The 27,851-nt window shown below is 50.4% G+C and overlaps 1 protein-coding gene across 5 annotated transcripts in view; it reads left to right on the forward strand.

Moving 5' to 3' along the window:
* Window positions 1–410: 410 nt before the first annotated feature.
* Window positions 411–27,851, forward strand: part of CHPT1 (choline phosphotransferase 1) — a 759,006-nt gene continuing 731,565 nt past the window's right edge. For 3 of the 5 annotated variants that reach the window (XR_011281925.1, XR_011281924.1, XM_069629892.1), the window contains exon 1: window positions 411–888. Coding sequence is in view for 3 of the 5 variants with exons in the window: in XM_069629892.1 (XP_069485993.1) it covers window positions 631–888 (258 nt within the window). In the remaining 2 variants the exon portion in view is untranslated. The remainder of the gene's footprint in view (window positions 889–27,851) is intronic. The other 2 variants (XM_069629893.1, XM_069629894.1) reach the window with 2 other exon arrangements.

The following is a 27,851-nucleotide window of genomic DNA, read 5'->3' on the forward strand; positions in this document are numbered from 1 at the left end:
GTGGGGATAGCAGGACTTAGGCCTTTGCCGGCCTCTGAGGGTGGCAGCCGGCCCGGGTGTGGGGATAGCAGGACTTAGGCCTTTGCCGGCCTCTGGGGGTGGCAGTCGGCCCGGGTGTGGGGATAGCAGGACTTAGGCCCTTGCCGGCCTCTGAGGGTGGCAGCCGGCCCGGGTGGGGGAGCGGGACTTAGGCCCTTGCCGGCCTCTGAGGGTGGCAGCCGGCCCGGGTGGGGGAGCGGGACTTAGGCCCTTGCCGGCCTCTGAGGGTGGCAGCCGGCCCGGGTGGGGGAGCGGGACTTAGGCCCTTGCCGGCCTCTGAGGGTGGCAGCCGGCCCGGGTGTTGGGATAGCAGGACGTAGGCCCCGGCCTCCGGGGTGGGTGGCGGCCGCAGCATTTGAGGCGCCCAGGCCGGTGTAAGGGCTCCTCCTCCGGGTGCCCGCCCGGCTTCCTGCTCCCTCCCTCCCGTCCTTCCTCCTCCTCCTCTGGCTCCAGGAGAGGCCGCGCCGCGTACGCAGCAGCAGGCCGGGCCTGGCAGTGGAGTGAGCTGCAGCGGCCGGGAGGAGGAGCAGCGCTGACGCGGCCCCCCACCCCTGGCTGAGGCCCCCCATCCACTGCCGCCGCCCGCCTGTCATGGCCGGGGTCCCCCCCGCCCCCGCTCGCTGGCTGCCCGCCCCGCTCTCCGCAGCCCAGCTCCGGCGGCTGGACGAGCACCGCTACAGCGCCTGCGGCCGCTCGCTGCTCGAGCCCCCCCTGCAGCTCTTCTGGGCCTGGCTGCTGGAGCGGCTGCCGCTCTGGGTGGCCCCCAACGCCATCACCAGCGGGGGGCTGCTGCTCAACGTGCTGACCTGCCTGCTGCTGGTGGGCTACTGCCCCACGGCCACCGAGGAGGTGAGTGACCACCCCCCCAACCCTGTACCAACGCACCTGTGGGTGACAGTCCCCCAACACTGCACCACACCTGGGGGTGACCTGCCTGCTGCTGGTGGGCTACTGCCCCACGGCCACCGAGGAGGTGAGTGACCATGCACCCCCCGAGAGTGGCAAACCCTATACCCCACACCTGGGGTGACAGTCCCCCAACACTGCACCACACCTGGGGGTGACCTGCTTGCAACACTGTACCACCCCCCCCACCCCAACCCTGTACCAACGCACCTGTGGGTGACAGTCCCCCAACACTGCACCACACCTGGGGGTGACCTGCCTGCTGCTGGTGGGCTACTGCCCCACGGCCACCGAGGAGGTGAGTGACCACCCCACCAACCCTGTACCAACCCCCCCACCAACCCTGTACCAACGCACCTGTGGGTGACAGTCCCCCAACACTGCACCACACCTGGGGGTGACCTGCCTGCAACACTGTACCACCCCCCCAACCCTGTACCAACGCACCTGTGGGTGACAGTCCCCCAACACTGCACCACACCTGGGGGTGACCTGCCTGCTGCTGGTGGGCTACTGCCCCACGGCCACCGAGGAGGTGAGTGGCCACCCCACCAACACTGTACCAACGCACCTGTGGGTGACAGTCCCCCAACACTGCACCACACCTGGGGGTGACCTGCCTGCTGCTGGTGGGCTACTGCCCCACGGCCACCGAGGAGGTGAGTGACCACCCCCCCAACCCTGTACCAACGCACCTGTGGGTGACAGTCCCCCAACACTGCACCACACCTGGGGGTGACCTGCCTGCTGCTGGTGGGCTACTGCCCCACGGCCACCGAGGAGGTGAGTGACCACCCCCCAACCCTGTACCAACGCACCTGTGGGTGACAGTCCCCCAACACTGCACCACACCTGGGGGTGACCTGCCTGCTGCTGGTGGGCTACTGCCCCACGGCCACCGAGGAGGTGAGTGACCACCCCCCCAACCCTGTACCAACGCACCTGTGGGTGACAGTCCCCCAACACTGCACCACACCTGGGGGTGACCTGCCTGCTGCTGGTGGGCTACTGCCCCACGGCCACCGAGGAGGTGAGTGACCACCCCACCAACCCTGTACCAACCCCCCCACCAACCCTGTACCAACGCACCTGTGGGTGACAGTCCCCCAACACTGCACCACACCTGGGGGTGACCTGCCTGCAACACTGTACCACCCCCCCAACCCTGTACCAACGCACCTGTGGGTGACAGTCCCCCAACACTGCACCACACCTGGGGGTGACCTGCCTGCTGCTGGTGGGCTACTGCCCCACGGCCACCGAGGAGGTGAGTGGCCACCCCACCAACACTGTACCAACGCACCTGTGGGTGACAGTCCCCCAACACTGCACCACACCTGGGGGTGACCTGCCTGCTGCTGGTGGGCTACTGCCCCACGGCCACCGAGGAGGTGAGTGACCACCCCCCCAACCCTGTACCAACGCACCTGTGGGTGACAGTCCCCCAACACTGCACCACACCTGGGGGTGACCTGCCTGCTGCTGGTGGGCTACTGCCCCACGGCCACCGAGGAGGTGAGTGACCACCCCCCCAACCCTGTACCAACGCACCTGTGGGTGACAGTCCCCCAACACTGCACCACACCTGGGGGTGACCTGCCTGCTGCTGATGGGCTACTGCCCCACGGCCACCGAGGAGGTGAGTGACCACCCCACCAACACTGTACCAACCCCCCCAACCCTGTACCAACGCACCTGTGGGTGACAGTCCCCCAACACTGCACCACACCTGGGGGTGACCTGCCTGCTGCTGATGGGCTACTGCCCCACGGCCACCGAGGAGGTGAGTGACCACCCCACCAACACTGTACCAACCCCCCCAACCCTGTACCAACGCGCCTGTGGGTGACAGTCCCCCAACACTGCACCACACCTGGGGGTGACCTGCCTGCAACACTGTACCACCCCCCCAACCCTGTACCAACGCACCTGTGGGTGACAGTCCTCCAACAATGCACCACACCTGGGGGTGACCTGCCTGCTGCTGGTGGGCTACTGCCCCACGGCCACCGAGGAGGTGAGTGGCCACCCCACCAACACTGTACCAACCCCCCCAACCCTGTACCAACGCACCTGTGGGTGACAGTCCCCCAACACTGCACCACACCTGGGGGTAACCTGCCTGCTGCTGGTGGGCTACTGCCCCACGGCCACCGAGGAGGTGAGTGACCATGCACCCCCCGAGAGTGGCAAACCCTATACCCCACACCTGGGGTGACAGTCCCCCAACACTGCACCACACCTGGGGGTGACCTGCTTGCAACACTGTACCACCCCCCCCACCCCAACCCTGTACCAACGCACCTGTGGGTGACAGTCCCCCAACACTGCACCACACCTGGGGGTGACCTGCCTGCTGCTGGTGGGCTACTGCCCCACGGCCACCGAGGAGGTGAGTGACCACCCCACCAACCCTGTACCAACCCCCCCACCAACCCTGTACCAACGCACCTGTGGGTGACAGTCCCCCAACACTGCACCACACCTGGGGGTGACCTGCCTGCAACACTGTACCACCCCCCCAACCCTGTACCAACGCACCTGTGGGTGACAGTCCCCCAACACTGCACCACACCTGGGGGTGACCTGCCTGCTGCTGGTGGGCTACTGCCCCACGGCCACCGAGGAGGTGAGTGGCCACCCCACCAACACTGTACCAACGCACCTGTGGGTGACAGTCCCCCAACACTGCACCACACCTGGGGGTGACCTGCCTGCTGCTGGTGGGCTACTGCCCCACGGCCACCGAGGAGGTGAGTGACCACCCCCCCAACCCTGTACCAACGCACCTGTGGGTGACAGTCCCCCAACACTGCACCACACCTGGGGGTGACCTGCCTGCTGCTGGTGGGCTACTGCCCCACGGCCACCGAGGAGGTGAGTGACCACCCCCCCAACCCTGTACCAACGCACCTGTGGGTGACAGTCCCCCAACACTGCACCACACCTGGGGGTGACCTGCCTGCTGCTGATGGGCTACTGCCCCACGGCCACCGAGGAGGTGAGTGACCACCCCACCAACACTGTACCAACCCCCCCAACCCTGTACCAACGCACCTGTGGGTGACAGTCCCCCAACACTGCACCACACCTGGGGGTGACCTGCCTGCTGCTGATGGGCTACTGCCCCACGGCCACCGAGGAGGTGAGTGACCACCCCACCAACACTGTACCAACCCCCCCAACCCTGTACCAACGCACCTGTGGGTGACAGTCCCCCAACACTGCACCACACCTGGGGGTGACCTGCCTGCAACACTGTACCACCCCCCCAACCCTGTACCAACGCACCTGTGGGTGACAGTCCTCCAACAATGCACCACACCTGGGGGTGACCTGCCTGCTGCTGGTGGGCTACTGCCCCACGGCCACCGAGGAGGTGAGTGGCCACCCCACCAACACTGTACCAACCCCCCCAACCCTGTACCAACGCACCTGTGGGTGACAGTCCCCCAACACTGCACCACACCTGGGGGTGACCTGCCTGCTGCTGGTGGGCTACTGCCCCACGGCCACCGAGGAGGTGAGTGACCATGCACCCCCCGAGAGTGGCAAACCCTATACCCCACACCTGGGGTGACAGTCCCCCAACACTGCACCACACCTGGGGGTGACCTGCTTGCAACACTGTACCACCCCCCCCACCCCAACCCTGTACCAACGCACCTGTGGGTGACAGTCCCCCAACACTGCACCACACCTGGGGGTGACCTGCCTGCTGCTGATGGGCTACTGCCCCACGGCCACCGAGGTGGTGAGTGACCACCCCACCAACCCTGTACCAACGCACCTGTGGGTGACAGTCCTCCAGCACTGCACCACACCTTGGGGTGACCTGCCTGCTGCTAGTGGGCTACTGCCCCACGGCCACCGAGGAGGTGAGTGACCACCCCACCAACACTGTACCAACCCCCCACCCTGTACCAACGCACCTGTGGGTGACAGTCCCCCAACACTGCACCACACCTGGGGGTGGCCTGCTTGCTGAACGTGCTGACATGCCCCACGGCCACCGAGGAGGTGAGTGACCCCTGCCCCATCACTGAACTATGCCTCACTTTGGGAGTTACAAACCCCAACACCATACCACACCTGAGACGGGTGGTATGGCACTCCATAACCTGCTTACTCGCCTAAGGCTTGTTTGATACTGCGCCTTGGTCACTAAGGAGGTGAGTGAATTCCCCCCACTCCACCCATCGCATCTCACTGAAACTCGCAACTTAGGGAGTGACGCCTCCAAGGCTGCACAAAACCTGAGACGGGTAGGTCGCTACTTAACGTGATGATCTGCCTGCTACTGAAAGGGCTGAGTAACCTCATCACATCCTCACCCCTATTCCCATTACAGTTGTCCCCCATCAGTGCACCACCACCAGTGTGTCTCTAGAAATCCATATTAACCAGTGGGCACAAATAGAACGGGGGATGGCGGCAGCACATCAAGTTATTGTCTAACAGGCCAAACTAGTTTAAGTAAACCTTTATTTTACCACGATGGATACAACGATGACATTATTCAAGTTCAAAGTAGGTTTAGGATACAAGTTTTGAATCCTGTTAATATACACCCTAAAAAGTTAACTCCTGTTAAATAGTTGCAAAAAGGCTCTCAATAAAAACCTCTAAAGGCATTTAGTTCCAAACGCTTTTTTTTATTGCGTTTTTCATTTAACACTTTCTTTCATCATGTGTTACTCTAGCGGTAACAAACATTAATGGAAAATTGCATAACAAAACACATGGACACTGCAATCACCTCCACTCTTCCCTTTCTTTAGGTACCTTCAAGGTTCAACCCACAGCACCTTGAATGGCACCCCCAACAAACGTACCTATTACAGCACCAACATGACAGCTAATGGTTTTCCTTAAAGTGCCCACCCAGTGCTTTAAACGGGTAACACGTAAGAATGTACAATCCAAAAATTCTCCATTATTTCAAGGTTAACAATAATAATGTCTTCATCTAGAGCTGCATTGCAGATACTTTCCCCATCTAAGTACTGTAATAAGTGTTACAATTATCCAGATCAATATGAATGTAATGTAAACTGGTCTTGTATAATGCATCTCTAAAATGTGTGGTAGCATTATGGCGTATGGTTTTGCTAAAACAAAAGAGGGGGTAGTTGTAAGGGTAAAGGTGGGTACTAAACGTGTGTTGTTGAGTGTGGGCCTGTAGTACTAGCTGCTGGTATGGTTCTATGTTGTTTGTGGCATTGACACTTTAGTACATGTTCTATCCAGAAGGAAAAATTGAAGACTTAGTAGAAGACAGCACTGGGAGAGCCTCTCGCAGAGTATAGTATGTGGTGGAGCTCAAGATGTAGACGGCTCTGCAATTAGATCTGAGCTGCTCCCCACGTTTCCTGTGGTTGGGATGGCTTGAAAGTTCGGGGAAGCAGCAGGTGCTTTAGGGCTTCTGAGGAGTACTATTAGAATTCTAGGGTTCTACTGAATCAGTAGACTTCGGGTTTTGTTATTATTCATCTTGATGAGTTGTTGTTACTGTCTGGGTTCCATTTTATGGTGATTGTGGGGTGGTGTCAGTCTTGATGGAGAGACTGACCAAACTGGGTTCCATTGTTCTTATTTTAAGTGTTGTGTACAGGAGTTTTGCGCATGTCACAGAGGGTGACTGGAATCGGTCTCTATTTGGTCCAGTTTGTGAGGGTGGTGCTCCGGTTTCATCTTTGTGTCCAAATTTGTGATGGATGCTATGTTAAAATCCAAGTGGTCCGTTCCTTGGGAGTCACGGGTCCCTACTGGTTCATCTTAGTGGTTCTTATGAATCTCTGCCTGAGGAGCTAGAGGTTGAAAGTGCTCCTTGGGCTTTACAGGGTGATAGTTTGTATTTTGCAGTCTTGTGAACAGCAAGGTTTTTGATAGATTTTGCAAAGACTAGATGATCTACCTCTGTGCGGAGTCATCTGGGCATTGAGTTCCATTGTTTGGTCGATCGGAAAGGGAAGGGGGATTGTCAAGGTACTAAATTGATATTTAGGCATACATAAATAACACGGGAACCAGAAAGGAGAATTCCTGAATTTAAGGATATTTGCCATACCACAAAACATCAACAGCCTTTGTGGAATACGCATCTTGAACAGCAATACGACCTATCTGCAATTTTTGTAGAGGAAGAGGAGGTTTGGAGTGATCTTCCCCAATTGCAAGGAAATCGCCCGCTCATCACCAATTTGTTTGGTGTCTATAGACTGTGGAGTCATTTACCACACTCTAGGACAGAGGTCTTCAAACTGTGGGGCATCCCAGGGGGGGCGCGAGAGCCCAGCATGAATTGTTAAAAAAAATCTTGTTTTTTTATTTATTTTTTTATATTGTGGGAAATGGCCAGCTCACATGGTCAGACTGGACCATAAAACGGCCTTAGGCACCAATGTAAAAGTGGACAACAGTTGCAAATGGATATTCAGTCCTTTAGTCACAGACAGTTTGAATAGTACCCAAGGGGGTGTTTTTTGTTCAAATGTAAAAAAAAATGGTGAATTTAAAGAATATTTATTAAGTAACAATGGTCAAAACTACTAGCTGCATAGTGAAGTAACTCATGAAACTGGCCCACATTGGCAAGAAAAGTGGCCCATTTTGACTGGCCTACACTAGCATTTTGTATTTTTGGTACGGTCATCGCCCTATTGCCCTGTAGGCCAGACCAGCCTGGCGGCTCATCCATAATGGGTAAGGGGGCGTCCACCCACTGGCCCCCTCACCCATTAGGGAGGATTCGAGGAGCCAGCACACTGAAACACTGAGCACTCCCTCAGCTGCTTTTTCCAGCTGAGGGAGTGCTCCTGGGCTGGCAGAACTGTCAAAGGAAAACACGGTTTGCCTTTGACAGTTCAGTTCCCTAGCTGCACATGATCACTGAGCCATGCACCGCTGGGGGCGTTTTGCTTTGCCAGCCTTACATAGCTCATTGGAAATGCTGGCTGGGGCACTGCATGTATGTATGTATGTATGTGCAAGTGGTTGCTCCTGCTCCTCCTTGCACATACGGGCAGAGCAACCTGGAGCGGGGCCTTTTAGCAACCATGCGCAGGTTCCTGCAGAAGGTACATTTATGGTGATTTATTTTTTATTTAAATATGTGTGTATGATTGTGTTAAGGGACTGTGGTGGGAGCAGGATGGGCGTGAGTACTGGGATAGTGGTGGGAGCAGGGTGGGGAGAGCCCAGGGTCTGTACTAGGACTAGGGTGCGGTGACGGCGCACAAACGTTCATCTGGCACATTTGGGGGTGCCCGGCCTGCCCAAATTTTGCTCAGGGCAGGCCGAGGCCAAAAAAGTTTGAAGACCACTGCTCTAGGAGGTTCCATCAGTGTTGAGGAACTGGCAGAAAGAGAGAGATAGGAAAGAAGAATTATTCCTACAAATACACAAGCAATTTTACCCCTGATGAATGTCCTACATTTGTCTGTGTTTTAAGGACAGAAACTTGTACAAGTTGGGTTTGAAAAATATACCAATTGCATTTTAGAATTTGACAAACAACTCCAGTGTGAAATCTCACACAGAGTAGTGTTATAACCATTACAACAACTAATCCACAGTATGTGTTTTTCTTGTGTCTTGTAAAGTATATGTTATATACATTGTGTTTGATATTGAGTTTCATGTGAATTGATCATTTTAGGAGTGATAAACTATAGATTTAATAATAAAAATACATTTTAATGTGATATTGGATATCTTTGGTTCTTTTTGTCCAGTTTTGTGGCGTAGACACCTGTTAAATACATCTTACTACATGGATAAGATAAATAATATTCAAAAAGGTGTGTGATCCCCAAAGCATGGCATATGCCGTTTGAGAGTAGTGACTAAATTGATCTGCTTCTGAAGGGCAAAGTTAACCCTGCCAGAATTAAAATGTGTAACTTTAGTTTGCACTCCGATGTAAGAGGTGAACGCTTATTTGGTCTGAAATGCAACCAGAGATCCTTAGTTTGAAAACATTTGCCCACAGTACCCCTGCACTGCAAACCCTATTCTGACTCCTGAGTAAGGTATTGTCTTTCAAACTTTGGGCTTGGCTAAAGAATATGAGGTCCACTCTGGAAGAAACAGTTACTCCAGCATCATTAAAGCATACAAATGTGGGTGGGTTAGCTGCATGGGATTAAAATATTTCCAAATACTGAAATTACAGCAGTAGTGAGTGAGATCAGAGGGATAAAGAGCGAGCAGGGGAAGGTGCAGGTTTAGGTGTAATTGGTCATTTCTGTACCTATTCTGTATGAGGACATCTTTCCTTTCTACTACCTATGCATTCATGTCGCCTGTGCTGCACTAAATCTTATTTTTTCTGTTGGAGGTTCGGGTCGGGGTATTTGCAATAACCCTGCCTATGCAGCAATCGATATACTCTTTTGTTAGCCGGTCCCTCTTCCCCAAGCTATCTCAGAAGGTTTTCTCTAGTTTCTGATATGCATATTGCTTGTTAGAGCATATTTGATTTTGTGTGTCGGGGGATGGCTGGGTGACTAGAGTGACCACAGAACTAAATGTCGCTGTAAACCCTTTTTCAAAGTCCTGAAAATATAACAACACTATGGACAAAGGGCTATAGGGACAAACCCCCTGCTGCTGCTTTACACAATGTACAATAATATCCAGGAAGAACGCTTTTGAGTTGTCTAGTAAGGGCTCTGATTTTAAAGTCCTTGTTTTTTGGACAATTCATTTAGTATTTTTTTTACTGTACTTGTAGTTTTCGTTTCAGACTATAAAGCCTGGTTTATAAGTACCGGAATGCTGTGGGATGATGAGGACTGGTTGGCCATCTCGCGCCTGACCTGCTCTAATTTGAGATGTCTTTTTTTATGTTCCTGCTGGGTTATACCTGTGGTAGTCACCTGTACTTGGTTGTCTTTGATGGAAGCACACAGCATGTTGTTATGTATGATGTGCGTACAAGCAAGACGCAGGATACCTTTTTATGGAGAAAACAGCACTCCTAGTTCCCCTAATAGTATGCACACAGCAAGAGACTGTGGGTCTCATAATGAGTTTGGCGGTGTAGGGGAAAAAGTGGAGGTAATTCCGTTACCTCCATTTTCCCCACACCACCAAATTGCAAGTTTTAGCAGAATTAGCACTGGTGGAGTAATGAGTGGTAATTCCGCCGATTTCTGGAGGAAAAGTGGAGGGATGTAGTATGATGATGGAGGGGAATCCGGCACTTTTCCTCCAACAAATCGGCGGAATTACCACTCATTATTCCACCGGTGGTAATTCCACCAGAAATCCCCCCATGGGGATTTACGCCTCCTAGCACCACTTGGAATCCCGTGGTAAATCCACAGGACCAAGTGCCGGTAACTGTAAATCCGTTTGGCGGTATTTCAAAGGATAAATCCAAACTCATAATGAGACCTGTGAGCTTTTTAACTAAAGCAGACCTCACTCCGGGTTCAGCTTCAAACAATATGCAGTCAAAAACAGTCGGTTTACTGGAAGAGCGATCGCTCCACGCTCCGTGCCGAATGTTAGGTAGTCAAAGGCAGCCTGTTTAACGGATCAGATAATCCCCAAAGAAAGGTGCCGAGGTGGCAAAGTGGGCAACTGCCCCCTTAGTTCTTAAGCAATCGGGACTGTAAATATGTTTTCAGTTTCTGATGTGCTTTCTAAATGAGATTGTGCGCACTGTCAATGTGGCTACAGATGAAAATACTGTTGTGTTGGCTGACATGTTGTGCACGTGAGCTGCACGGTTGGTAATGCAGTCATTTTGAGCACGATCGGCCTTCCATATCAGATGATGAATTCTTTGAAGCTACAGTGACACGTGCTAAAGTGCAAAGCTACCAAGGTAGCTCAGCATGTTGAGTGACTTGCGAAGTTTTTGTATGTTTAAAGCTGGATGTAAATCTTGGGCCATTTGACAGTTCCTCATAAAATTAGGCGCTGTCAAATGCTGCTTATTCCTACTCCAGGAGAGGGTGGGGGGACATGTCTGCCCCCGTTTAAAATCAAACGTTGGCTCCCATTAGCCCACAGCTCAGTTTAAGAACTGCTATCCGCATAATACAAGTGGTGGCTTTTGATGGAGTAGTTTCACAGGCACATCTTCTTTTAGATGTATACCCTACAATAAATCTCGAAGAAAGGGGCACATAAACTGCAGGTTAATTCTGCGAATAGCCCCTAAAAACCGGGGAATTTAGGAAGCATGTGCCACTTTGACATTTCTTTTTTACTGCTGCATATTAATTTGTAAGCAGGGCATTTAGCAAACCTAGGCACAGCATGTGTGCAACCTGTTTTTAACATGGTTGGCCCCCACCCTGATGGTATTCATGGCCCATCTGTTCCCATGGCGTCTGCTTCAGGCCAGAAGATCAGGCTCAGCTAACACAGGGACTGTAAATGCGCGCTCTCTTGACTGCCGGTCAAAGGAGCACGTTTAAGGCCCATGGGCTTGTATTGGGTTTTTATAATGCGCCTCTACGCATTGTGTTTCGCGGCAACAAAACGGGGGGTGGGGGGGAGGACACGGATGAAAAAAACAGTCCTACTAGACTTTGTGACGTTCGGATCGGGCAAGTTTAAACAGAAGTGCAGGGGAGAGGTGTGGTGGGGAAGTGCGGGAGGGTTAAGCGAGTGCCAGGTGGCCAGAGTGCAGGGGCAGAAGGTCCACAAGCTAAGTGGGAGTAACAGGGCTGGAAGGCTCAAGGGGTGCAAGCCCATCCGTTCAGAGAGCGCTCCGAGACCTCTGCGTTAGTGTGCGCTATATAAGAAGTTATTTAGTTAGTTAGGTTAGTGCAGGGCAAGGGTGCCCAGAAGCACAGGTACAGGTTGGGGTTGGGGGGGGGGTGTCAGAGGAGTGTAAGTGTAGACTGAGGGCCTGGTGCCCTGTAAGAATCTGAAGGAACCAGACAGCCAGTCAAGAGGCAGAGGGGCAACATTAGCAGGGGTAAGGAGAGGGAAGGAGGGTCTTGAGAAGCTTCCAGAACTTAAGGAGATCCGGCTCGGCTCCGAGTGGGGCAGGGAGCCCATTCCAGATGGAGGCACCTGCGGAGGAGACAGATCTGCACCCACTCTCTGCTTGGAGAAGCGTCTGATCTGCAGCGAGTTGGAACTAGTAGACCAAAGGGCTCTAGTCGGGATGTTTTTAGGGAGAGAGAGTTGGGATGTAGAGGGGTATTGAACTACATCTTCGCAGCAACAGGGAGCCAGTGGAGAGATTTTAGGGGTGGAGAAGTGCAGTCCCTCCTGGGTTTGAGGCCAAAGATAAGTCTGGCAGTCCTATTCTGGATTAGTTGAAGTGGGCAAAGGGAGGAGTTGGGTAGGGTGAGGAAGAGGCTGTTGCAGTCCTCCAGCCTGGCGAGGTCCATAGGTCTGGAGACATTGGGCCTCATTACGAGTCCGGCGTTAACTGCACCTGAAATTCCGGCAGGTTATCGCTGGACTCGTATTACCATTCCGCCTCCGTGATTGCCGGAATCACCGGAGCATTACAACACTGGTGACCCGATAATTCCGGAGGCGGAATTCTGTTAATCCCCATTTCCATGATAGGACTCCATGGGAATGGGGAAGTGGAAACACCGGCACCATGCTGTAATGGTGCCGGTGTTTCCATGTCTGCCTGCAGGCGGGTGGTGTTAAACTGGCGGGAATGACACCTCACGCCTGCAGGACTCTTAATCAGCCGGTCCGGAAAGAACGGTGGTGGCGGATTTACCACCACCGTTCTTTCCGGACCAGCTGACTTGTAATGAGGCCCATTGAGTTTCTGGGGGAAGGTGGGGAAAGGAAGAATTCCTCTGAGGCGGTTCAGCTGAAAGTCGGCCTTCTTGGCACGGTCCGTGAGGTGAGGAGAGGAGGAGAGAGAGGAGTGAAAGATGACTTTTTTTTTTTTACCTCACTGGATGGTAAAGGGAGGGGGCACATGAATGGAGGCCAGAGTGAAGGAGGGAGCTGGAGTCCCAAATGAGAAGGATCTCAGTCTTACTGGCATTAAGGCATAGATTGTTAGTAGAGCACCTTGCCTGAATAGCAGACAGTCAGGAATGAGAGAGGAAAGGCCAAGAAGGATGAGAACGGAAGGAGAGTTGGAATCGAGATTAGAGAGCGCAGGTTCTGTGCCTCTGGCATCTAGTAGTTGTGGAGACAACCAACAGATTCAGTGTGGTGGATAAGCTAGCAAATGACCAGCTTCTCCAAGAGTTTGCACAGGAAGGGGGGTAATGGAGATAGAGCAGTAGTTTGTCAGCCAGGAAGGGTGGGCAGAAAGGTTTTTGAGGAGAGGGTGCACAAAGGAGTGCTTGAGGAGTGACAGAAAGAATCCATTGGCAAGGGAGTGATTACAGGTGGGGCAAAGCAGCAATTGGGGGAGCAAGTGCCCTCTTCAACTCACTGGGGATCCATATATTTGACCACCACACCTTGGGAGCAGTGGTGGAGTTGCAAAAATCAATGGTGTGGCGATGTCGGTGCACGGGGGCGGGGGGTGAGGGACAAACAAGCCAGGGCCAACAGGTACATTTGTTTAATTAAGCATATATATTTTTAAGTTGGTTAGACTGATTAAAAAGGTTACGTAATGCAAGTTGATAATGGGGTTAAGACAGGAAGGGTCTCTGTAAACAAACACGCAGCCTAGCGCTGTGAAGGGGTCATCGAGCCCCTTTCGTTATCATTTGATCTTGCATGTGTTTTAAAGTGTATTTTCATAGAACACTCAATTTGACATAATTTGTTGCTGTAGGTTTAAATCCGTTAATGGGAACACCCCGCATTTACCTCCCATTCTTCCCCTTAATCGGGCACCTTGAATTGTACGCCAGGCCACCCATGGAGGTTGCAGCCCCAACAGGACACTTTAACAGTCTTCTTTATAATGCTCACCCGGTGCTTTGAAGGTGGGCTTGGCTGACTGCTCTTGTGGAGGGCCAACTTGTGCCATACATCGTTTTGAGCTCGCTTTCTCATTAAGGATGCCAATCTGTGTAACATAGACGAGATTAAGCATTATACTTTTATTACAATGTGCGATATTACGAATGTTCTCCTACTAGCCAGGCACTAAACTCACTCCCCAGATGTTCAGGAAACCACACACAGTGTACTGCTCGTTCTGCCGGGTGAATTTCTTGATTGTGAAATAACAAACATTAGCTCCACATGTGTCGCCTTGCCAACACCCTCTTTTCCAGAAGTGATCCAACAGTGTGGTGTGATTTAGGACAACGGGGAAACTGCTCATTGGAAACAGCAGCATGTCGCCCTCCTCACCCCCCCCCCTCTTTCCCCCCAATAACTCTAGCGTGTTTGACACGAGCAGCGTTCTTCTCTTTATTCATTTTCTGCTGTTTGGATCGGAGAAGTCCCAGTGCCCATGACATCGAGCCACGACCACTCACCAGTAAGTAAACACCTATGTCGTCATGACACAGGTGTTTACTTACTGTGAGTGGTCGTGGCTCATCAGAGTCAGTGGGCCACATTACGGGTCCGGCGGTGACAGTACCGGTACTACCGGCGGGTTGCCGCCAGACCCGTAAATATTTAGACGCCTGACTTCCTGGTGCCACTGGGAGATTACAACCCCAGCGGCCCGCGTAAAATGTAAGTCCAAATTCCCATGGAGTCCCATAGTATTCTATGGGAGTGGGGACTCGGAAGCACTGGCACCGTTGCTAACGGTGCCAGTGCTTCCATGACCGGTCTGTCTACTGTGGCCGCTGTGCCCGGCAGGGTCAGACCTGCCGGCCCCGGCAGGCAGACCTGTAATATGCCGGTCCGGAAACAACAGTGCCGGTAATCTTACCAGCACCCTTGTTTCCGGATCGGCAGCTCGGCAGGGTCATAATGAGGCCCAGTGCCTTTTGCTAAACACGAGAATGTGCCATGATTTGGCCACTCCTAATAAAAACAAAAGAAAAAGAACGCATACGTGAGTCAGGTTGCCAATTTGAAATGCATTTAGCATTTTCTAAGTGACTTTTTTTGAGGGAGGAGGTTGTTTCTTTTTTGGGCCCCCCCCCAACCGCCCATTTCCCCCTTGTTTAAAAACCCCTCCCCACCAGATTTAACCCCTGAAAAAAAAATATATACAATGTTTTATTTGATATTTTCTCGTAGTTTTTTTCATTCCTTAAAATTTCATTCTTCGTTTTCAATTAGTTAAAATCACTGCATATCCTCCTCGACATATGGCCTGGAGGTAAGAGACCTGAAGAACGGGGTAGCGTTGTGCAGACTCCAAGGGCACATCTGGACAAATACATGAGGTCTACCGTCATTTCCGATTGCTCTCAGGGTGGAGTTTGGTTCAGTTTCTCCGTAAGCAATAGTTCTATAGAAGAAACTTCAGATGGTATCAGAAATGTCCCGGCTAACTCCATATTTGAAGACCTTTTAAAACCTCCTTACAGAAGAAAGGCGTCCTGGAGATTAATCCGTTCTATATCCAGCCAAAATCGTTCTGCAAAAAATGGATTCGGAAACGGTGGCGAACGAGCCATTGGCAGGATTCTATCTTCTTCACAAAGAATATGCCAACCTCTATCCAGTACGAGAGACCTTTACAAAATCCTCCTCTTTGTTCCCATCTCCCCTTTGGAGAAAAACCTATGTAAGAATCCGCTTTAGTCTGACTCTATCCTTAGATCCTTAGAAATTGTGTCCAAGAGCGAAGGGAGTAAAGGCGAAGCGCCTCTGTAGATTCGGCCAAAAGGGCACTCTCGAATCAAACGTGGATGGACACTGTTGATTAAGCAGAACTAGTTCTCTACTTGTAGTCACGATTTTACAACTTTTTAGGTTTTAGAATTGTTATAGAATCTTTTTCTACAAGGCAATCGGACAAGCCTAATATAGCTTTGTGTAAATTATCTTTTGAGCTACAAGTGCTTCTTAAGGAGCCAGCTATTTTGCACAGAGTCCCTCCACCCTTCGTTTACAATCTTAATTCTTCATGAATGACTGGCTGTTAGCTTGAGCATTCTCACTTTACGGGTTATAGATTCTTTAGGATCCAACTCCAGGTAGCAACACTTTGCCCTGCCTAATTCTTTTAAATATTCCATAAATTGTAATCTTTTTATAGCATTTTCGCTACACTGATGTGTTCTATTTTTATTGATCATTGTTTACTGATATACTGTTTTTCTTGTATGCTAATGTATGGTGAAAGTTTAGCATTAAATAAATATGCATTCACACTGTGCATTTTCTACAAGTAATTAACATTTGACTCTCTGGGACCTGCACATTGGGCCTTGGGGTGTACAGGTCTGTCTATTTCACCTCTGTCCTGAGACCTTAGTATTCAGACTAAATGAACTACAGACTTCATTCACAGAGCTGTAATACTGTCCATTGATGGAGTGAAATGTTCATCTCTGCTGTGTGTGTATGTGTTTGTGTGAGTGTTAGGGAGAATTCTCTGTAAAGGCAAATTTCCCAAACCTAGTGAGTCCCGCAGCAGCTTTGCTGGATTTTTAGGGTGTATTTTTTTTTCTCCTGCTAAGAGTGAGACTCTTTTACTCCCACTCTTAGACATGATTTGAGGTGTTCCTTTCTTTCCATGTGTTTTATGGGCTATGGGGTCTTTTACTCCATAGGGTCTCATGTGTTTTTGATGTGGGTTACACAGCACCCTCCGTGCCGTAACCCAGGGGTGTCGTAGCGACCCCCAAACATAGACTCCATACCCTGGGATTGACTACTGTCTCCCAGGGCATGTAAAGTCACCATTGGCTATACTAGTCCCAAATTATGAACATAAACCAGTACAAACCATCATATTGTGGACGTACTGGTCGGGGCAATTCGATTGCCCCAGGGTCTGTTGTTCGACATCTCCGTCCCCCCTGATTGAGTTTTGGCTGGTGGCAGTGGATACTACTTTTTATATTCGACCGCGAATATATCCCTATGGGATTTTCCCATTGTTCGAGGCTACCAACTTTAATTATTTAATTCCTATATCCTCGAACATACCGCCGGTTTATTTATTTAATATTAATTCACCGGTTGGTATTTTTTTGCCAGAACTCCATTCTAAAATGGCGTTTGTGTTCTCGTCTGTGACTCCAACCCAAGTCGAGCCCTTTGTTCCACTTTTTGGCGGGCTTCTCCACAGAAGCCTCCAAAAGGGATGCCACTCTGTCAGGGTACCACAGGGGGTGTGGGAGGGGGTTTAGGCACCCTGGACTGAGTTGCCTTGGCAACTCAAGTCGCATTCTTGTGTGATTGGCCCGGCCGGCTCACCACTTAGCATGTTTGATTGACAGCTAGGCTGAATGAATGGGGGTATGCTGCATAAAAGCAGGGCTTTGGGGACTGGAAATTCAGAAGTCGCCACAGGACCTAAGAATCCGAGGAGGGAGAAGCTGAGCCGACCTGCAACGACGACACCACCGGTGGAGCCCTGCTGAACCGTCTCACCACTTTTCCCGACGACAGAGGAGATCTCCAGTCCGGAGAGTCTTCTTCCTTTGACTGGTGGGGATAACCAGTTTTGCCTTCTTTTCACCTTCCTGGAGCATCACGTGGCCGCCTTGCCCATGCCAAGAACCCCGGCAACCGGAATACCACAGCTTACCACTACCGCAAAGAGAAGGGTAGTACCTTTTAACCGAAGAACTCCGCGGCTGGTTTCTGCCCTGGCAGTGCAACAACCTTCATCTTTCCTCCACGGCGAGACCTCCCCTTCCTCTGGACGAAATACCGACTTGCACCCGCTGCCAGGAACAACTGCCCCCGCTGGAGCTTCCTTCACACTTAAGGTACTGTGTCCCGCCTGGCTTCCCTTGCGAAAGATCGTTCGGGGTGACAGTAAAGCCTCAACTTTCTAACCTGGGCTGGCCTGGGACAACCTAGCTAACTTTAATTTCGTTCTTTGTGTGCGAACTATATACAAGACTCTTTGGGCATAACCCCACTGTGTGTACCTGGACCACTTCTGCTTGCTCTCTCCAAGAGTGGGCCTTGCAATTGACTTCCTTGCTCTCCAGTAGAACTCTGCCTATCCTGCCTTACTGTGGTTCTTTTAAAAGTATTGAAATGTGTGTGCTTCCATAACTCTGCCTTGTTCCCTCCCTTTTTAATAACTCATTAGAGTGCCATCTTATGTTAAGTGCTCACCTCTGTCTGAAAATAAGTGGTGTTTCTCATTAAGACTTGTCTAATAAGTAATTATGGTTGTATATATATAATAGTGACTGTGTGCTGAATATACTTACCTCTTGGTTGCTAGTGTAATTTACAAGTGTGTCTTTAAATAAATAATGATATACTTTTACACCAAAGCTCTGGTCAGTGTTTGCTTGTGCTACTGTATCTCTGTACCTATTGTGTATACTCTATATACTGCCTAACTCTTCTTGAGGGAAGTCTGACTGCTCAGTCACAGCTACCAAGTGAATCTGTGTTGTACAGACTGCTACCAAGTGGGTTTACTGCCAAACACCTGTAGTCTTAAATCTTTTGCAGTGGCCCCGAGGGAACTGCACAGATTTCTGCCTAACAGTGAGATTTATTGAAAATGAATAGCTCTGACCAACTAGAGACCGACAACACCCAAGACCACCAACAACATAGTTCAGCTCTTTTATATTATCAAAATGGGCAGTTTGGAGGTTTCTGACAGGGTGGGCGATCCAGCGTGTCTTAGCAAAACCATGAACAAGACAGGTTTGATTTTTAAAAAAGCATCCCGGTGGCTCGGGTCTTTTGGCTTGCCCTTCTTAGTTCGTTATTGTTGGTTAGATGAATGCCTGAAGGGACTAGGACCAGGGACTGCAGCATTTGAGTCTAGATGTTTTTGGACAGTGGACCCATAATCGGTCCCAATTTGGCTCATTCTGTGAGTTCCTGTTTGAGTGCAGATACAATTCTATATCGGAATAAGTCTCCTTGAGTGCTGGGAGAAGACATGAACACACTGTGAGTTAGCCGTCAAGGTCCAGTGAGGCTACACAGGTTCTACAAACAGGAGTGATTTGCCTACAATGGGAGGGTTAATCAAAGAAATACCAAGTTAGAAGAACACTGCAGAGGCCCTGAAGATGGATACCTAATGCGAAACATGTTAGCAATGCTGTCGAGGTGTCTGAATGAACATCTCCAGACTGTTATTAGTTGACAAGAAATATGTTCAGTGTTTGTTGATATTGCGATGATCAAGAATTAAGTGTGATGTGGTAACACTTAAGGATATTGAGTTCAAGAAATGAAAGTTTATATTTTTGTAAAATTGTCTTTTATAAAATTGTACCTATTACACCTGAGAGATAGGTGAAACGTGTTTGTAATGCATATAATTTTAAACACTGTTTGGTGTTACAAAGGACTTTGAGTCTGCAATCTCAATGGTCTACAGAATCTTTCCATTTTTATTTATTTACTTCAATACATAGTTTATGGGTGAATTTAGTAGGAAACAAAGCTTATTAGGAGAGCTATCTCCAAAGGAGTGCGTTTGGGTCATCCACTGCCCACAGTGGGCTTATTTGTTCCACAATCGGCCCTAGCCAGTATAGTCAATAGTGAGAAGCCATAGTCCAAACCTCTCGAGAGCCACGTGTTCCAGACCTCGGGTCTAGGGGATTCCTCTCCAACAGAAGAGGGTACAACTAGACTGAAGACGTCAGGATGGAGCAACGAACTGGACTCCTGGGCCTGGCTTAACTCTCTGGATCTGAAGTACGCAGTCTCTGATGTGGGGCGCGCAGCACCACGTTTCAGCATAGTCTCGGGGATATCGTGCCTAGCTTGCTTCTCAATACCCAAGTCCCAGGAACTAACGCTTGGCGCATGTCTTTAGCTCCTGCTTGACTTTGGCACAAATATCTCTAGCCATGGATCGTCCTTTTGACTTCAGGGTTTGAAAACAGCACACTGCTAGTGGCATTTCTTTTCTCCCCTTGCTTTGGGCCTACAATGCCAGAAAGAATATCTCGGCTCCCTCTTGCAGGGTTTTAGCGTGGCTCCCTCTTGCAGGGTTTTAGCGTGGCTCCCTCTTGCAGGGTTTTAGCGTGGCCCCCTCTTGCAGGGTTTTAGCGTGGCCCCCTCTTGCAGGGTTTTAGCGTGGCCCCCTCTTGCAGGGTTTTAGCGTGGCCCCGGGTTTTAGCGTGGCCTCCTCTTGCAGGGTTTTAGCGTGGCCCCCTCTTGCAGGGTTTTTGTCATGGTGCAGGCACCGAAAACCTTGAAACTGGTGGGGCCATCCCAGACTTTGGCCCCCTTGGGGGCTTATCAGGCCCCAGCCAGGCTCACCTGGACTCAGTCCTGGGGCCGCTGGCGCCAGGCTCATGGAGGTGTTGGTTACATGGTCCATTAACTTGGCTCTGAGAGGCTGAGCCATTCAGTTCAGGGTGTGGCCTGGAACTATTTTACCTGAGAGAAGGGATACGAAGAAGAGGACTATTTCCTTGGAACTACTTGCAAGGCTATTTAAACCGCACCCAACAATCTAAACACGCTTCGCGTTATTCTGCACTCCTGCAGCATAACGCTCACCGTGTCAGATCAGTTCTTCTTCCTTCTGCCACGCCCGTCCAGAGTCTTCCATCCATCGGCACCTGCGAACAGAGAATAACAGGAGTTATTTAAGCATCGAAGGCCTTACCTGCAATACATCCAGATCTCATCTCCTGCTTTCCCACGGACTGCTGCATCTGCAGAACAGAACGAAAAGCACCCTCTCGGGTAGCTACTCACCTGATCGGCCCGCTCCAGGAACTTCATCGGACAGCTCTTCACTCAGCAGCGCGCCGCAGCTCGACACGGCTACACAGATCTTCTATTCTTCTTCCTGGACTCGCGCCGTATCTGCTGAACAGAAAAGGACAAACGGGTTAGTCACACGTAGCAAAGGAAAGCTACAGAGGCGAACATTCGCGCGCCCAGCACAGCGCTATACTTAACGGTAGGAATCCTGAGCATCATTGTCAGGAGGGTCATCCATCATCCGAAGGTCGCTTAACGCCGCACCTGTAAGACAATAACGGACATTAGTTATCTTGAACAGAAAGATTTAAAGGCAGTCATTCCAAGCAGTTATTGGAATAGAGACTTACCTGCTTACTCCCGGGCTTTCTACTTCAGAAGCTTCCTTCCGATCAGTGACGTAACTCGATCCAGGAAAGACTGTGAACTGCGCCCCTGCCAGAGTGTGCAGGACCGAGAGCTCGCCCATTTAAAAACAGAGGTGAGCCAGAAGAAGTGAAGGATAGACCGGAAGGAGTGAAACCACTGACCAGCTCCCTTCGGTAGCTAATATCTTGTTTCGACTTGCAGGCTAACATCTCCTGAAGCAAGGACTAAGGGGAGACGCAAGCTAGCAACACCGGCCCAGCAGAGCAGCATCAGGACAGACAACACCCTACGCACACGAGCATGCCCCCGTGGAGACCAGGTGAGCGTGACAGAACGCGAAGCCAACACAAAATACTCTACCTGGGCGTCATGGAAACCTCGGAAACTGATCAGCTAGCTCAGCTTTTGGGGGAACTCAGGGCCGAGGTCCATTCGGCTAGACAGGAAACCAATGCCTTACGAAGAGAACTGATTGTAGCCAAGGAGCGCACCGACAATCTCGCCAGACAGCTGCTCCAGTCACAGGTGGGGCAGACGCCGCTACCCGGGGTGGGGTCAGCGGTAACCGCCGCATCAAGCAATCTGGTTCAGGTGGTCCTCCCAGGAGCTGTACTCTTGGCACCCCCAGAATGATTCGCTGGGGATCTGAAAAGGTATGCAGTGTTTATGAACCAGTGCCGTCTACATTTTCTATGCAGGCCAGGAGCCTTTCCAAATGACCAGTCCAAAGTGGCTTTTGTACTTTCATATCTTAGCGGCAGTGCTGCTGACTGGTCTGTACCGCTGGTCAGTCGGGATGATCCCATTTTGCGAGACTTCCAAAGATTCCAGTTGGATATGGAGAAGCTGTTTGCCTAGTGTTGTCAAGGTCAGGCATTTGTCACAACCGCGGGTTCCTGGCGCTTGTGGAAGAGGTGGAAACATGGCTGCCACCCGACTGTGCCGCCACGTTGTATACCTAGACGTCCTTAGCGGTCTAGTCTTTTCTAACATGGCCGCCGCCTGAGTGTATTTACTAGCTTACGCTCGGAGGTTCGGCGCGTTGCAACTCTTGGATTTCTCCTTTGTTGCTTGCGCTCCTGTTCACTTCGCTTGGCGGTGATCCGCCTCTGTCCTTACTATCTCCTCTCCGTTGCTCGTCTCTGCTCTCTTGGTCCTCTCTCCGCCTCGCCTCCCTTCTGCTCCCGGGTGTGAGGTGCTTCCAGTGTATTTCTCCTCCCTTCCTCCTTTCAGCCTGCATCCTAGCCTATTCGCTGTTTTCTCTCCAGGATTCTATCCGATGGCTCCTCTCTGTTCAGCATTCCAGCAAACTCTCCTTCCCCGTTCATTTGTGCTTCGCCTTCACTTACCTGCCCTGGATCGTCATTTCATACTACTCCGGCTTGAAACTTCACCTCACATGTTCCGGGCCAGCGGGGATTCTGCACTCCAAAGGGGTTTTTATGCCGCAAGGCTTTTCCCCTTGCTTCGCGTGTCTGTCGCGGAGGGGAGTCACCGTTGATTCCTTGCCAGAGTCACGGTGGCTTCCTTCCGAGGCCGGCCCTATCTACTCAAGAAGAAGAAAGCCCACGTTCGTCGCTCACACGGAAAGAAGTTGGACTTCTCTTCTACGTCAGGTGAGGAGGAAGGGGAGCCTGGAGACTCGCCAAGCTTGAGTGGGGAGGAAGATATTACAGATAAGCCTGTTGATATATCCACACAGCCTGGTACCCCTGATAGCTTGCAACGCCAAAATACGGACATGGCAACTCCCCAGCAACTTGAGGAACTCGTCGCGGCAGTTCAAAACCTAAATTTGGAAGTGCAATCCCTTAAGACAGCCAATACCGCTCTCCAACAGAGAGTAACCGCCAGAGAACAGCAAACCACCGATCTTCCCCCTCTGCCTTTGGTATCAGGCAAATTTGATGGTTCAGAAAAGAAAGTTAAAGAATTCCTGGAAGCTTGCAATATACATTTCGCTTTCAGGCAGAACGCCTTTTCCACCGACCATGCCAAAGTGGGATTCATGATCACACACATGACTGGCAATGCCTTAGCGTGGGCTACTCCGTTGGATTTACTTAAGCAGACTTTCCTTCGTACTGAAAGCACTCACCTAGCTAGTGAAAATTTGCTGGATGTGTGTCAAGGGAGTTCAGACCTGCTCTCCTACATCTCCTCCTCCAAGAGGTTAGCGGCCGAAGCCGGCTGGCAAGAGGAGGCCCAATACACCATCTTTAGGAGGGGTTTGCGAGAAGAGCTAAAGGACGAGCTTGCCAGGATTCCTCGCCCAGATTTTCTCCGACCTCATAAAGGCTGTTGTAAGGATTGATTTCCGATTGACGGAACAGAAAAATGAAAAGAAGAAGACTCGCAGCTCAGGTCCTTTCCCAGAGCCTCACCCTTCGACCTCCTCACCTGCTACTCGTCCACCTACCCGGGAAGAACCTATGCAAATAGGAACCACTAGAGCCCCCTTGACGGCTGAAGAAAAGAGGAGACGGGAGAGCAACCTTTGCCTGTACTGTGGCTCCGCCACACACCTATTGAGGGACTGCCCGGACGTACCCCCCAGACGACAGGGAAATGAACGCCCTCGGAAGTTGTTAGGACAGACTGCCGAGGGGCTTTTCCCAGTTCCTACACCACTCTCTCTGTAACTTCAGCCAAGCCCTCTGAAGATCAACGCTTGATGGTGGTATCAGTCCTACTTTAGTTCAGAGGAAAGGAAATAGAAACTCAGGCCCTACTGGATTGTGGAGCGGCGGGAAATTTCCGGACACCTTATGGGCTGACAAAGTGGGACTCCTTAGGATTGCCAAGAAGGAAGATCAGAAGGTAGAGGGAGTTGATGAAACCCCTCTATGCTCCGGTCTCATCACCCATACCACAGAGGAAGTACGAGTTTCCATTCAACAGCATTCGGAGGTCCTAAGTTTCGATATCATCCGCGCAGCCCATTTCCCAGTTTATACTGGGGATTGGTTGGCTCTGAAGACACAACCCAACTATAGATTGGACGAAGAATCTTCTGAGTTTCCATTCTGCTTACTGTCAGGAGAAGTGCCTTCCGGGTCCTTTGTTTGAAAGTGTCAAGACGGTATGTGCCACTGAAAGGAGTGCAATTCATTGTATCCCAGGCTGCTTTAAGGAGTTTACTGCGTTCTTCCAAGAACAACAACCCATAGAACTCCCTCAACACCGACTGTAGAATAGACCTTATTCCCCAGGCCTTGGTACCCTTTTGCAGGATGTATCCCCTTTCAATGTCTGAAAGGAAAGTTCTCGGACGCTATTTGGATGACAACCTAGCAAATGGATTGATCCGACCTTCCAGATCACCGGCAGGCGCCTCATTGTTTTTCATACCCAAGAGGGACTCGAAGGAATTGAGGACCTGTATCGGTTACAGGGGCCTAAATCAACTTACCATCAAGGACCGGTATCCCATGGCCATCATTTCTGAGATATTGGAAGCTGTACAGGGCTCGGTGATCTTCTTTAAACTCGACCTACGGAATGCCTATCATCTTCTCCGAATCAGGACCGGCGACGAATGGAAGACGGCTTTCCGCACTCCCTATGGGTTATTCGAATATCAAGTAAGGCCGTTCAGACTGGTAAATGCTCCTTCGATCTTTCAAAGGTTGATGGACCAGATATTCTCAGATCTGTTGGGACAGAACACCATAGTCTATCTAGACGATATCTTGGTTTACTCTCGTCAGGCAGAAGAGCATACCCCCCATGTGAAGGAAGTACTACGCAGACTTCAGCAACATCACCTACTGGTCAAACCTGAGAAATGTGCTTTCGCCCAATCCTCCATATCCTACCTGGGGTTTATTCTGTCTAAGAAGGGAATCACCATGGATCCAAAGAAAGTCGAAGCCATTTTTAGCCTGGCCTTCCCCTTCATCAGTCAAGGAGATTCAAAGATTTCTTGGTCTGGCAAATTTTTACCGGAAGTTCATACCTGAATTTTCCAGACTCACTCTTCCAATTACCTCCTTGCTGAAGAAATCCTCCACGCCTTTCCATTGGTCTAAAGAAGCTGAGGAGAGTTTTGTCTGCCTGAAGAACAGGTTCTGTACCGCTCCCATTCTAAGACAGCCTGACCAACTGCTACCCTTTGTTTTGGAGACAGACGCCTCCGCTGGTGCGGTAGGCGCCGTTCTCCTGCAATCCAATCAGGGCCGTGAACATCCCATTGCCTATTTTTCTAAGACTTTGAACCCTAGCCAGCAAAACTACTCCGTCATCGAGAGAGAACTTTTGGCTATGAAATTGGCTTGTCTGGAATGGCGGCATTTGCTCCAAGGAAGCTTGCATCCCTTCTTGATAGGCACTGATCACAAGAATCTAGAGATAATACCAGACAAGCCCGATGGGCGCATTTCTTTGCCCAATTCCATTTTCTCATCACATATATTCCCGGTAGGGGTGTCACGGTATTAGTTTTATGATGGTACGATAACCTTCTTGCCAAATGACGGTATATCATGGTTATCGTGGTATAGCAGGTGGAGTTAACTAATCTTAACAAATATTTTCTAAAAGGTCATAAATTGACAGATTTAGCATCACAAACAAAACCAAGCAACCAGGGCCAGAATTGGACTTTTCAACATACTTTCCACTGAAATGCCTTGCTTGCACCAAACACACGTGTAGAGAGGAGGAGGGGGAGCCCTGCTGCAACTGGCAAAGCAAACTGAATAGCTTTACTTAAGTGGTCATTTAGGCTTTATGCTCCCCCACTGGCTACTGGTGAAGATGAACATGTTGCCATCTTGATAACCTGCATGCCACCGATCAATGGAGGCTGATGGTAGTATACGCTTGTGCGCATATACAGACACACACACACGCACTCTCTTTACGTTACAGCCTTTAGTTTACTTGCGGGCCAAAAGGTGTTCAGTAATCACGGACATGTTACCCTTTGGTATGGCAGCAGGGAATATCCACAGAGATGAGTGAATTTCGCAGTGTGACTTATTATATGTAAATTCAATGATAGAACCAGGGAAATCCCCCATTGCCATATGTTTAGAGAACATTATCCATTATAAATATATAAACCCCAAAGCCGCCAACCCAAAGTAAACCCTTTTCCTTCTTGGCACTGTATCTATTCTTCCTATTGCTAACATATTGATTTTGTGTCAGGCACGTGTGGTTTATGGAATGGCATTAAAAACTGCTCCAACTGAAACTACTTGGCAGACGGCACATCCAACAGTGCAAGACCAAGACTGCGCAGCACTTGCTTACTGCAGCCTTTCCAAATCAGACTGAAAAGCACAATTTACGGTATGAACGGTATAACGGTATAAACAATGTGACGGTTATTATTGTTCAATTAAGTGGTTCACGGTATCTTTAACGGTATACCGTTATACCGTTACATCCCTAATTCCCGGTGCCCAAAACCAGGTAGCTGATGCCTTATCCCGAAGGGAAGAAAACTCTCTGAGCCACCGGAAAGAGCTGATGTTCCCCCATACCAAGATAATATCTGGTGTATCATCGTTCTTGGAAAACGTTAGGAACAAGTCTCGTTCCCCGGAAGGGCCACTTTTACACTTGGGTAAAGTTCCGGTGGATATGAGCGACGGTCTGTATTTTACTCGAGGGAGATTAATTCTTCCGTCACACAACCTCAGATTACAAGCCCTTCGGTGTTGTCATGACTCAAAGGTTGCAGGCCATCGAGGCTTACGAGGCACTCTTGAATTGCTGCAAAGGTCTTTCTATTGGCCCAACATGAGAGCTGATACTCAGACTTACATCCGGACCTGTCTAGCCTGTATGCAGAATAAACATCCACTCAAAAATCATTGGGCCTGCTACAACAAGACCAGATCCCTCCAGGTCCCTGGAAACACATTTCCACAGACTTCATTGTTGACCTACCAGTTTCCCAGGGCTGTACTTGTATCATGGTAACAGTGGACTCTTTCTCCAAATTGGCACACCTTTCCCCCCTACCTGGGATACCCTCGGCCTCAGCCATGGCAGAAATCTTCCTGAAGGACATATTTAGGTTGCATGGTCTTCCCAAGAAGATCGTGTTGGACCGTGGCAGCCAATATACCTCTAAATTCTGGGCTGCTTTGTGCAAACTGCTGGGGATAGAGAGGGGATAGAGAGGGCTCTATTTTCCGGGTTTCACCTGCAAACTAATGGACAGACTGAAAGGTTAAATGGTACCCTCTAGCAGTATTTAAGGTGTTTCATCAACCAACTACAAGACAACTGGGTTTCCCTGCTACCCACTGCTGAGTTCACATATAACAATTCTGTACATGGTGCACTTGGTATCAGCCCTTTCTATTGTACTTATGGTTTCCACCCTCAATCCATAGTACCCACCTTTTGGACTGAGACCCCCATACCTTCCATAGAAACCTCCCTGGCGGAATTAAAGGAAGCCCATAATACAGCCAAACAGAGTATTCTAAGGGCCAACATTTGTAACGAGCAACCAGCTGATAAACATCAGAGACCGGTACCAGCTTGGGAAAAGGGTACCAAAGTTATGCTGTCTACCAGGTTCTTGCCCCGCTGGGTCCACCCTTCCAAATTATTTCCTCGGTACATTGGTCCCTTTGAGGTACTGTCAAAGATCAACCCTGTTGCTTATCGTCTCAGGTTACCAAAGAACCTTAGTCGCATACATCCAACATTTCATTCCTCTCAATTGCGTCCTTTTGTACCTGACAGCAGAAAGCAAAGTACCTCCAAACTACACACTTTACCAGCTCCGGTCTCTGAAGAATACTAAGTCTCCCACATCCGAGATTCTCGGTACCACAGAGGTCGTCTTGAATATCTGATCCACT

Source organism: Ambystoma mexicanum, chromosome 12, assembly GCF_040938575.1.
Source record: "Ambystoma mexicanum isolate Mex_15411 chromosome 12, UKY_AmexF1_1, whole genome shotgun sequence".
NCBI lineage: Eukaryota > Metazoa > Chordata > Amphibia > Caudata > Ambystomatidae > Ambystoma > Ambystoma mexicanum.